General features: G+C 38.8%; 1 protein-coding gene across 2 annotated transcripts in view; it reads right to left on the reverse strand.

Moving 5' to 3' along the window:
- Nucleotides 1-13,229, reverse strand: part of SPPL3 (signal peptide peptidase like 3) — a 57,954-nt gene that overhangs the window by 11,773 nt on the left and 32,952 nt on the right. The window contains exons 3-5 of one of the 2 annotated variants that reach the window (XM_027470105.3): nt 6,576-6,670; nt 3,497-3,616; nt 197-275 (exon numbers count right to left, since the gene is read on the reverse strand). In XM_027470105.3, the coding sequence (XP_027325906.1) occupies nt 197-275; nt 3,497-3,616; nt 6,576-6,670 (294 nt within the window). The remainder of the gene's footprint in view (nt 1-196; nt 276-3,496; nt 3,617-6,575; nt 6,671-13,229) is intronic. The other variant, XM_072024185.1, reaches the window with a different exon arrangement.

Below are 13,229 nucleotides of genomic sequence, written 5' to 3' on the forward strand. Positions count from 1 at the left end.
GCAAACATGCGTGACTTGCAGAAATTGTGCTTCCTAGTTTCAAAGTGGAAACACAGCGTTCACACACACAAAAAATATGCATGAACTTCAGCCCCGAGGTTAATGCTCATAACCAAAGACTCTGTTAAAGAATTCTCATTAAAAGAAATGAATACAGCATACGAGAAGAGGAACAAAACATTTCTCAAGTCCTTACTTGTTTTGAGGCGAACAAGGCCGTGTTAAGTACTGGCACATCGGGAGCAGAAGGAAAGCAAAAGCTATTGTTGCAAGGACTAGAAAAGGAAGAAAAGGTAATATTAGTACATTCAGACCTGATTTCTACAGTACACAAACAAGCTTCACCAATTTGAAAAAGCTCTTGGAACAATGTCCTATTATCATATGCTGCAGTATTATTGAAGCAAGAGCAGTTAAAGACTCCAAGGTTTTCTGCAGAACTTCTATTGCTTTCAAACTGCAATCAAAATAAAGGCTCTCAAAGGAATTACATGCTCCTATCTCCAAGTCTAAAAAGAAAAAAAAAAAGAAAAAAAAAAGTCAGTCTCAAAGCTGTTCATGATCATGTCTGCAAGAAAAACAGTTTCCAAACATTCTAGGAGTCAACAAAAACATCAGAACTTGCTACAAACTGGCTGTGAGATTCTTCTAAAATTATTTAACATATGACAGATTAAGGCAGCGTAATAAAGGGGTTCTCTGGCTTTTCAACTCAATCACTTTTTTCTCCCTTCTTACTCATAACTGTTTATTGACTACTGAAATATATTACAACTTAAAGCACTGCATATTTTACCAATTCTAAAGTTTTTGAAAACAGGGAAAATGATAAAATCACACAAATAAGCAAAAGGGCTATTTCCATAAATACTTTTTTTTTTTTTTCCAAGAAGCATATTTATTCCACCCAAACATCTGTAAAAGCGTTTAGTAAGTGCTGGTATTTATAATCATTCTTTCCTTTTTTTTTTTTTTTTTTTTTAATAATAGCAGTGAACTTGTATTAAGGGCTGTTTAAAAGACTGAGGACTTGGAGAAACAGACTTGTCAGCAGCACTCACACAGCATCCAGAATTGCTGTAGCAAGAACAGACCAACATGAAAACAGAAGGATCGTTTGACATTTTCTGGATGATGTTCTCTACTCGTTCCTTAAAAACTTGTGTTAGTTTTTGCTTTTTAGAAGGAATTATTATTTTTTTTATTTTCTCAAGCTAAGATGATGGGAAGTCTCTTTATTACACAGCCTGAGTCAACTGGAGAAAATTTGGTTTGTTCAAACCACATCTTTCCACCTCTCAGTTCTGTCCCTTCTGGTATGAGGAAGATAAAATAAACAAATAAATTCACACCAAAAAAAGGTGTCAGCAAACAGCACCAGGGAAACTCGAAGTTCTATCAGTATTTCAGAAAGGAAATATAAAAAAAAAAAAAGCAGAACGGGCAGAGAAAGAATGAAGAGTGTAGAACTCTGCATGGGTTTGCCTAGGACCCTTCTCAGAAATGCTTGGCCAAGAGTAAAACCTGTGCTCCTGCTGCCCCGCATCCCACATCCCCATTGCCTGCCTGCCCTGCTTCCCGCTCAGCCTCCATCACAGCTGAACTGACCCTCTTTGGCCTTGAAATCTGTCTTTTCCCCCTTCTCCCCCCAGGCTCTGCTCATCAGGGCACCCTGCACCTCCTGTCCCAGCATCCACAGCCACCGCTGCCCGTAGCTGGGCTCTCCCGAAGTGGACACGAATTCAGATGTAATTACACCAGGACACATTTGTCCAGGAGTACCCGATCTCCCTCCTTACTGTTCAGGCTTCCAGCTGGGTGTTTCTGTTTTCCTTCAGCTTCAGCACCCATCATTCAATTGGGAATCCTTTGGATTAATTCCCGTCTGCAGGCAGCCACCAGCTCTCCAGCTCTGCCTGCTCCTCGCACCTCAGCCTGCCTGCAGGTCCTTCCTTGCTCTCCACTGTTCCCCAAAGGCAAACCTTTGAGGCAGGCAGATTTACGAGTGGTTTAAGAAACCAGACACCAGCTATAATTCAAAAGCACACACCCACATCAGCTTCTAAAATCTACAAAAAGGAGGATGCCAAATAGAACCACTGCAGCTTCAGAGGGGCCAAGCCCCCAGCCCCAGGTCCCCAGCCCAGCTCTGTAACCTCCAAAGTCACAAAGTTCAGAGCTCCTGGGGCCAAGGTCCCCCGTGCTTAATGACACCCTCATATGCAAGACCAGAGAAACAGTATCATAAACACAGCCTGAAGAATAAAGATACCCCAGGGCACTAGTGCAAGTAGGCACAATCCTCTTAAACCTGGAGCATGCCCCAGCTGACACAACGCAGTCGCACCACATGCCACCAGCGTCACAAAGAAAGTTACAAATGTCAGGGTCATTCTGGAAATACAGGTAGCAATAAGCTTGACATTAAAATTTTTTTTCTCATCATAAAGTTTCCCTTATCACCAGTATCTAGTGTATATTAGAATTTATTTGAAGTAATGATCTACTTTCAGTAGGGAAGAATGCATGTGACAGAGGCCAAAGCAGTAAGAGCAGTACCAGCAGGAGCGTGCCACTACAATTAGAGCTGGAGTCTCAAGATTCATTTCCAGAGGAGAGATTTAGATTTCACCCCTCGCCATCAGCCCTGTTTCAGAGGCTGGAGAGGACGTAGAATTCAGGAGTTAAATAACGAGGGAAAAGCATGCAATGTGTATACATGAGATAGGAGAAGAAAAGTATTTAAGGGTTTAAAAGTCTTCACAGATTCAGAGTGTGGACTGAGGACAACTTTTAAAAGCTCCTACACATTTGGAGCAGTTAAAAAGAATCTTGTTTCCCTGAACAGCACTGGTCTCTTGAAAAAGCTCTTCTTGAAAGATCAAAAGGCTAAAATGTTCCAAAAATCAAAGTTGTGATATTTACTTAAATGACAAAATGTAAATAATAATAAACTGAATCAGAGGACTTGCAATTTATTTGCAGACAATCATCTCATTTTTGTTCTAAATTCAAGCAGTGCAAGAGAATAATACTGAAAATGATAGGGAGACATGAAGTATCCTTGAAACTAAGAAAATATGTATAACTGCAAAATCCAAAATTAAACTAGGAAAAGATGTCTGGATATGATCTCCAGAGCTTCCTTCCAACCTGAATGATCCTACAAAGTACCTGCGTTATGAAATAGCATGAACAGGTTTGAGTACTGACTTATAACAAGTGAACTATTTACTTAAAATAACACATCCAGCATCTTTCAAAACTCCTGCAATTTATAGTTCATTATATTTAGCAAATTTTTAAGTGGAAAATACTTCTCAAATAGTATTTGTCACTCTATTCATAGCTAAAGAGATATGAAAAAACGATCATGAAACCTAATTCATTTGCTTAATACGTACTATGACACGCATTATAATTATCACCAACAATTAATCACATCAGTGCTTTCTGTTCTATTCAAATTATTACAAAGAGAAGAAAACTTAGTCACCTGCTGTGCATATTGTAAAGACAACTTGAACTGAGTCGAAGAAGAAGAACATAACTAGGAGAGACACAGATGCTCCGATCGGCAGGAACAATGCCTGGGTAGAATCAATGGTTTGAATACCTGTGGAGGAAAGAATGTGACATTTAATTTGGGCTACTTCTTACCACACACATTCTGAAAGCCTGTCCTCACCAATGTTAATTCAGGCTCTTAACAATAGACTTCACTTCAGTGCTGGTGCAATAGAAATTGACCCTGAGAGCCTCGTGCACTGCCACACCCCGGCACTGCAGCCAGCACGAAATTACTACAGCCAAGCAGCACTTTGGCAGCAGCTGGGTGTGTACACCAACACGCTGGCTTCGCGGCAATTCAAGAACGGCAAGTTGAAAACAGATCTCAGATTTTTTTTATTGTGCCATTGACAGAGTGGATAAGAAGTTAAAATTAACATTAGCTAGGGACTGTGAATCATGCAGCACATGATCTATGTGCCATGTTTTACCCTAAGCCACACGTACATGTTGAAGAGAGCATCCAAAGGTTTGGTTTAACCACTCAGCATGACGACAAGAGCCTGATCAGCAGCAGAGCTGCAGAGCATTAGGCTGACCTAGCTCATGCAAAGGGTGCTACAGCTCCAAACTCTGCTTCGGTGATGCACTCAAATTGTATCACCGATTGCAATCACCAGATTACATCGAGCCTACCAACATAGGGCACTTTTTGAAAAACACCGAAGTCGTCTACCTGTTTATGAAACTGCTAACTCAGATCAGCATGCACTGTAATCACTTTTTATCCTAAAAAACAACAAAAAATCATGCCTACATTTAAGAGCTAGAAGCAATTTTAAAGAGTGCAGAGATACTAAAGGATTTTATTCTGATTATTTCCCCCAAATCAACCACGCAGAGTCACTACACAGGTTTATTGACAATGGGACAAGCCACTTTTTACTATAATTCACTAGAAGTTTTTAGAATTACTAACTAAAGATCAGGCTTTGAAAGCCCATCTATCCTCCAAAATCATACTGATACTTAACCAGTATTTGTAGCTGTATTTACATTTGATTGTGACAGGGCAGGAGGAACCATACAAGACAGACTTGTACCTGTACAGCATTAAAATGACTGGTAACATCTGGACCAGTCAGTTGATTAGTATCCATAGTGCCTCTAATGACAAAATTAGTACAAGACTCAGAACCAAGTGAGACCTAAATCCAGCCTAAGATCACCGTATTACCCCAAAGTAATTGGGCCTTGCTGTATGAAGCAGTGTTTTACCAGTTACAGGATTTTAAGAATAAGCTTTTACGTTATTAAGCAGAATATTTATATATGTATGTATGAACATATACACAAACATACACAAGTATACACATACACACAAGTTGTAAGCATGTGTGTATGTGTATAAAAATGTGTGTTTATCTTTTCCTGTAGAAGAGTGGCAAGTTGTCCAGGTAATGGGTTACTTACAAATCACAGTTACCAGGGTATCTAAGGATGTCAAAAACCCTCAAACGCAAGCGAAATACACTCACTAATTTCTGCCATATGTTTTCCACCATTTTTATAAACAAGAGAACTTGAACAATGAGCATGGACACATTGCTTACACTGCATGGTTATTTACTATTTCTGATCAAGAACTTACTCTCAAACATAAGTAGCACAATAAATTTTTAAAATAAGAAGCAGAAGAATGCAAGTCACGGTCAAGTCATCATACATGTATCTCTGTTACTGAGGTGTGACACAAAATGGTAAAATATAGACAGCCCAGAGATAACAGTGTTAAAACAGAAATTCCTATATTCTAATCTGTGTCTTAGATCTAGTTCCTCCTGCTTTAAGAAAGAAAATTTATTCACATGCCCTTCAATTTCCCAAGAGAAAAACAAGAAATGACATATTACAAACCACCCTAGCATATGGGAATTAGTGCATGCAATGTAAAATGTCAAAGTTCCTCATTTTATTTCTGATCATTTTGACAGCTAATCCCATTAATGTGCTCGTTCCCCAACCCCAGACTGTCTTCTCTTACTTCCCAGATTCCCAAAGCTTCAACTGTTCATTGCTGAATCACTAACCACCTCTTTCTGTAACTGTGCTGTCAACGGAAACGGTCATCTGATAACAATGTAAGTTGCAAGATAGTGAATTAAAAACAAAAAGCAAAAAATGCATGACACATTCAACACCCTGTAAGTTATTATGTAGTAATTTTTAAGCTGTATTTCTCATTTTAAACAAAGCAACCCTAGCATTCAAGGTTTTGTGTGCAGGGCTGCCCGCATGTCCCAGTCTTGTTTTCTGAAAACGCTGAAACTTCATTCTAGACTCCTAGTCTCAGAGTATAGCCACATAAATTATTGTAAATTAAACTCAGGCATGAATTTACAGCACATTGTGTACAACACAGTCCACTCCAACTGTTCACATGCATGCTTTTGCTTGCAAAATAGTGCATCTCAAATGGCCAAGCTGTCTGGAATCTATTTTTACAGTAAGAGAGGGGACAATCACTGCATAAGAGCTGACAAGTTAATCCCCACTCTGAATAGATTGTGTGTAGACACATACTTTGTTGTCCATTTTAAATGAGTCACCCAAAGCCACATGAAATCTATACTTCAATTTCTGTGTTGATAAAGCTGAATCATCCGTATAGACTCATTAGCATACCATGAGATTAAACCTTTAGTTGTCTACAGGCAGGCTAATACGTCATGTCATAGTGACAACCAGCAGACAAAGAGAAATTACATTCCCTTCCATAACTGTATTTTTAAAAATAAGGCAGTTTCTGTTTCCAGGAAGACCTGACAAATTGCGCAGCATGCAATTTCTATGCATTATGGAAACACTACACTGATGTTTTAAATTTAGCTTCCATGAGCATGAACTAGATAGCAGTATTAGTGCAAAGCAAAATGTCAAGTGCCTAGACTAAACAGTTCAATTATATCAGGTGAATCTACAAAGCATGAAACACATGACCGGATGAAACAAAAGAAGATGCAACACACTGAAGTGATGAAAGAAAGATAAGGAGCAAAGCTAACCCTTACTGTTATTGGTGCTGTTGCCATTAAAAGACCCAGCTGCGCTGCTATTGTCTTTCTCTTTGTCTTGATTCTCAAAGTCCATGTTAAGAGACCTGCAGGAAAAAAAAAGCAAACTTAATAGGCAAATTTCAAACTCCTATTTAGGTTTATCAGCTACGGTCTCATTACCATTCTACTGTTTCAGCACTCTCTCCCTGGAAAAGTCTTGTTTTTTAAGTGCTGGTTATTAAAAAAACAAAACAAAACAGAAAAAAAAAATACGTGCCAGAAATTAAAAAAAAAATACACCCACTGTTAGAGACAAGGTACAGAATCACACTTGGTCCAATACTGAGACTACTCACTGTAGTGTCTGAACTGCTAAGTGTTGACAACAAACCACAACGAAGATACTTATCTGTGTTGCTTGGAAGTGTAGAACATGATGGAAATACAGTAAAAGTTTCAATTCTCTGATGTATTTGAACTCTTTCCAAGTTACCATTTTGACACTTTTCATTCAAATTTAACTATTTGGTTTCATGTTTAAAACCATACTCATTGCTTCCTTCCTCTGACTCTTGTAATGAATGATGACCAAAATTTGCCTGTAAGTAATTCCCTGCTGAATACAAGTTCTTATCTAATTGAAATAGCTTCAGCAAAGTCTAGAAAATAAACATATAGGCATTTCAGATATCTAGAGGAAGCTCTGAATAAATAGTACAAATTAATTCATCCATAGCAGCTGACATTTCCCAGTGTACCCAGCTCTTTGTCTTTTCATTTTGATATATATACCAAAAAGACTCCAAAATAACACAGAATTTAATCATAAAAATAATTGCTGTCCAAAACAGATCCTAAATGAAATTCAGAAAGTTAATCAAAATTTGCTAGAATGTAATTTAGAAGTTGCATCAAAGTGATGAGCTGTGGCAAAAGTGATTCTATGCTGTTTTTATATAAAACAACATAGTAAAAATGCGATGTTGTTTTATATAAAAATATTAGCAATCAAGATTACCATGATAGTTTCTCATTATCATAACATGCATGCATGTTGTCCATGACTTCTCTGTAGATTTATTTGCTCAAATAAGCTACAGAGAACCATCAGAAGCATAGTATGGCTCTTCCCTTCAGACTGCAGCAGCAGCAAATATCAAGTATTTTGATACAACTTCCAGGTCAACAGGCATTCGACTTTTTTTTTTTTGTTGTTTTCCAAGTTGAGCTGCAAGCGATTGCACTATGAAAAGTAAGCAAATTCTATTAATTTGACAGACAAGGACAAAATAAAACACCTACACCTTTGTGTAAAAGATTGTATCAAAGTTATTTCATTTTAGTGTGTCCTACTGCAACGTAGAGGTAAGCAGTTCTGTGTCACAGTCATACAGCCTGAAATCAAGCACATATGGGTCTGCAGTATCTAGGCAGATACGGTATATTAAAGAAAGCGAGGTTGAGTAGTTTTGCTGTATAAAATTAAAAAGAAAAAAAGGCTTTCCAGTTTAAAATTATGTTGTTGTTCTGCTTCTATTATGCACGTGCTCCCAGTATGAAGTTAAAACCGGTTTTGGACTCAGATAAAATACGAGGAAGCTTTAAGCTTGGACTTACAGAATTGCTACGCAGAACCTGGGTGTCAGCTGAAAAGTTATCTAAGATTCAAAGAGTCAACAGAGAACACAGCTTCTAACAAACAGATCTGTTCTAAAGATGTCTGTCATCTTTTATCTTTCATTCACATTTCCTTTTTCCCCATTAATCCCCATTAAGCCATAAAATTTTCCTCTCGAGATATAAAAATTCAAGAGAGGGATGAAAACCCTCCAGGGCTGGATCCAAGATTCAGCCAAACAAATGTTGTTTTTTTTTTCTCCTCAGAGCAGCATTTCATTTTTCTGTAAATTAGCTCAGCTTAGCAAGAGCATCACACCATCATCCTGACTGTGGCAATGGGGAACTCCTCATAATTTAAGGAGCTATCAGCAAAGGAAACTGAAAATAAACTATTATTCCTACTGCTCACAAACAACTTCAGCCCATTTGCTTTCATTTCAATAGAATCAGCAATTACTACATTATCACCTGTAAACATCCTCACTTCAAAATTAAGCATAAACCTTGAAATTACGGTCACTTAGCAACACAGTTGGTGAGCCAAACCAACTTCTGAATCATCAGCACCCATTTTACGACTTGGCCCTTACCTCTGCTGCAAATTATCACTAACATGATAAAAATTGAGAAGTGATCACTAAAACATCTTCCATGAAAGTTAAAAACTGTATTTTTAAAACAAGACATATTGAAAATTACTGTGCTGGAAGGAAACAGCAAGTCGAGAAGCATTTGCTCTTTTGTTCAAGTTTGCGCCTGGATTCCAAAAGCAGCATTCACTCAGCATCTCCTGTCAGGCAATAAACTACAGTTGTCTCTTCTGGGGGCCCCAGCAGTTCAAGCTGGTAGGATTTCTAGCACAGTGGTTCAAAGCAAGCCTCCCACAGGGAAGCACTCAGTAGGGTTACGCTGAGGCCAACGCAATGAGTAAGCTGCTGGCACATTATTATCATGAAAGTTCAGATTCAGCTATGGATCACTTCCATTGCAATAATGCTTCGGGGAAACCCTGCAGGAAAATATTCTTATGAAACAAAGGAAGAAATTTGAAAGCAAGCATATCTCTAAAGAGTCAGCAGGAGAGGCAATATATTGAGAAGTTCCTTCTCGCTTTGCTCAGTGAAGACAGTCACCCTTATGAACAGCTCTGGGACTGTGAGAATTGCCAGATTTCAACTGCTCTACATAAAAAATTACAGTCAGACACTGAGCTCAGATAGTTTAATTCAAATGAATCAGATCTCCGTGCGTATTATGGAGAGAGAGGCTAGAACACGTTACGCGATCTAACATCGCCACAGTGGCTTATAAAGTGTTCCTGTGAGATTAAATGACGAGTTGCAATGCACGATCTGGAGTAGGAATAAGAACAGGGGAAATAGTAGCAAAAAGTCCATGGAAAAATATTCTCACTGACTAGATGGATTACCAGCTCCTGACTATGTCTGCAGAGCCACACATGCCAAAGTCCCAGAGCCCTGATGTGAGCATCTCACCCCCAGCAGGTGCTTCACACGCGTGCAGGTATCTTTCTGGCTCTCCAGACCCCTTGTCCGCCCTGCCAGCACTGTGGCTACAGATGCTTGTGAACTCCAGGCACACCCTTTCTCTTAGTTAGAAGCTATTTTTATTACTCCACACACTATTACCAGAATTAGTCACACGTTTTATTTGAGCATTTCGAGCCACTGCCATAGAGATAAATCTAGGGTTCTTACACCTACTTTGAAATTTCACATTCAGCTCAAACACACATGCACGACACCCTGCTAAGTAACTAAGGTGGACTCATCGTGGCTGTTGGCACTGTTTACGAACCACCAAAGAGGACCACCTTTTCCTACCAAACTTACAACTTAAACAAGCAAGACAGAGTGGGGAAAAATAGGAAAATAAAACCAATATGCATTGTTCTTCAGTACCACGATATATTCTATAGTCTCGAGGGCTCTCAAGCATGCAATACTTAATATGGGAAGACCGGAGTTTCTTTAGTATGGGAAGGTCAGTCTTCATCTGCAGGCAGGAGATAAAGCTTGCACCTGAGTTCTGCATTAACTAATGAAGACAGCAAGGATCTGTGAGGACCTGCAGTCCCTGTTTCTGAAGTGGAGAGCAAACCACCTTACAAGCAGTAAATATTGCAGCACTGAAAACAAACAAACAAAAACTATTTAAAAGCAGGACAAACAATCCTCTGCAAATACTTTCAAAACAAAACTGGGCTTCATTCCGATCGAGGAGGATCCAGTAACAGTTTAGCTTAAAAGCAGGAACTGGAACAGGTAGAGTATGGGTTAAATCAGGCTTTACATAACCATGTTTGAGTATGTGATAGGATAGAAAAAGATTTAGCTGCTACATGCCTACAAAGTAACTCCAGCACTTCAGTCCCAGCAAAGCACCTGGACAATAGGTGACTGTATGGGAAGAACCCCCAGGAAACAACCCATTTCCAGCTAAGCTCACCTCTTTAAAAATCCATAACTAGAACAAACATTTGCATGCTGCTGTGTACATCTTGTAACTGTTTGAAAGATTATACTTGCCTCTCTGACAGCCAACAACAAAGCGTATCAAGTACAAGGGCTGAGAGATGGTAAGAACATTTATGGGAGATGTTTAGAAGGGCTTGAAGATAAAATTCCTGACCCTGCACAAATGCAGGAAGGAAATGCTCTTCCAGCCACATTAAGAGAAGTGAGATCTCAAATGCATACTGTTCTTCATTCTGGAGGCAGACTTTTCCCAGGATCTATTAGACATTCTTCTGAGTATTTTGGTGTTTTTTGTTTGTTGCTTGGTATGGTTTTTATTTATTTATTTGTCATTGGACAAATGCTACTTGTATGACTAAGGACACTGGACCAGGCTATCCTTTGTTCCCCCGAAACCTCCTGCATTAGATTAGATCCACCACACACAAGGATTTTATCCTAATGACTCACCCACCCAATTCTTTCTGATCCTATTATTGAACTTCTGTTTATGTCACTTGCCAGCAGTATCACAATAACTCTACAATAACTACTTGTTTCTTTTCAGACTGAAATTGGAAACCATGCCCACTTTCTACAACAAGAAGGTTATGTGAGGAGTGCCATTTTCTTTTTGCCTTACCACGGCTCCATTTGAGATGAAGCACTCAAATCTAGATGAAGATGTTGTTTTCATTTGAGAACGAGCACCCTAAGCAGTAACTTTTGTCTTTCCGGCAAGTTGCTATTCTAAGAAAATCCACCCACTGCCAGAAGTTTTTATTTTACTACTTCGGGAATTTCCAGATAAGCATCATTTTGCAACTTAGCACCACACTTAAATTTCTTACAAATCTGAATTGCATCTTGGGCGCTGTTGTTAACAGCACTTCACAATCTTCTGTAAATAACTGCTTTTGACCTCACTCGTTGACCAAACAGCTTGGAAGTTTACCCAAGTCATCATCGAAACTGTGGGTTTCGGCTCAGGCATCTACTAAAGAAGCTAAATGTAGGCCGTTCATTAGAAATCAGTTTCAAAACTATCGGGCCCTATTTTGGTCTGCAATAGCTTATGTCTTGGAGTCCTTAGGACACATGCAGAAGTAGGCTAGAAGAGGGCATTTCCTCAACTGATTTGTATCCATCGTCATTCTACCATGTCATCCAATAGGTTAGAATCTTTTGAGTTTAAGTCAGTCCTAGCTCAGTCCTTGTAATGAGCGGTTTTAAATGTAATCACAGGATAAGATGGTAAAAGAACACGTGTGCATAGCAACAGGACAGGAAAGAGCAAGGGAAAATTCTTAAAAGCTTAGAAGCTCTGAGGAGAGGCAATTTACGTTCAGGCACTCCTGCTGTTTCATATTGCATTATGTTTTCTCAATTTAATTTTGGTTTTAATAAAAGCTACAGGTCTTGTAGCCATATGCATAGTTCCTTTTTACTCAACTGCATGAATTAAATTAAAGACTGAAGTAGCCCCTCAACTATATGCTAGACTGACTCAGAACTTTAAGAAAAGAAAAAAACCACTGCCAATTGGTATTAAATGCAACCTTTTATTTATTTGCAGTTTCTCTAGATTTTGTCTTCCTGAAGCTTTCTATTTTAATTTAAGCAGCAGTGCTGTTACCTAATACTCACTAGCAAAAACAGACAGCTCTTACCAAAAATTGGCTCTTTCATTTTATGATTTGCTTAACTTATGACTGGGATTTAAAGCCTCTTATCCTAATAGCTGCAGCTTACATCATACTTATGACCATGGTTATCATCTATTTCAGGAATATTCAGCGTGGTGCAGAGAATTCATACTATATGGATGGCTTTTTATCATAGACTTGTTAAACAGAATCACAGAATCACAGAATTTCTAGGTTGGAAGAGACCTCAAGATCATCGAGTCCAACCTCTAACCTAACACTAACAGTCCCCACTAAACCATATCCCTAAACTCTACATCTAAACGTCTTTTGAAGACTTCCAGGGATGGTGACTCCACCACCTCCCTGGGCAGCCTGTTCCAGTGCCTAACAACCCTTTCGAACGAAGCAATGTTCTTCAAAGGAAAAAAAAAAAAAAAAAGAGGGGAGAAGAAAAACATCCTGAACTTAAGTTTCAAAGAAATAATATTTCCAAGTTGTAAATTGTTTTTGATGTGTCAGTATGAACCTCTTTCCTTATATGCCATTACATTAAAAGCTGGGTATGATACAAGATGCAAGCTTAGCAGGACAACAAAGTTTTCTCTAAACATACTCAAGTCCCCTGAAGTGGGGCAAATTTGTTTTTTGAAGATTCAAACCTAATCAGCAGTTGGTGTCAGGCACTGCTAGAATTCAGCACTGATGTGTTTCTCACTTCTCTGTTGTGCTGTTACATTCAGGAATATCTATTTTACGAGATTTGGTTGCAATCGGAGTAAGAATGCTCTGAATCAAACACTGAAACACTGTATCTAAAAGCCTGCTATTGACAACATTACATCCATCTATATCTCTCAACAGGTCCTTTATACCCTCCAAAACACAATTTTACAGAACTGTCTTCAAGGATTGACTTC

Source organism: Anas platyrhynchos, chromosome 16, assembly GCF_047663525.1.
Source record: "Anas platyrhynchos isolate ZD024472 breed Pekin duck chromosome 16, IASCAAS_PekinDuck_T2T, whole genome shotgun sequence".
NCBI lineage: Eukaryota > Metazoa > Chordata > Aves > Anseriformes > Anatidae > Anas > Anas platyrhynchos.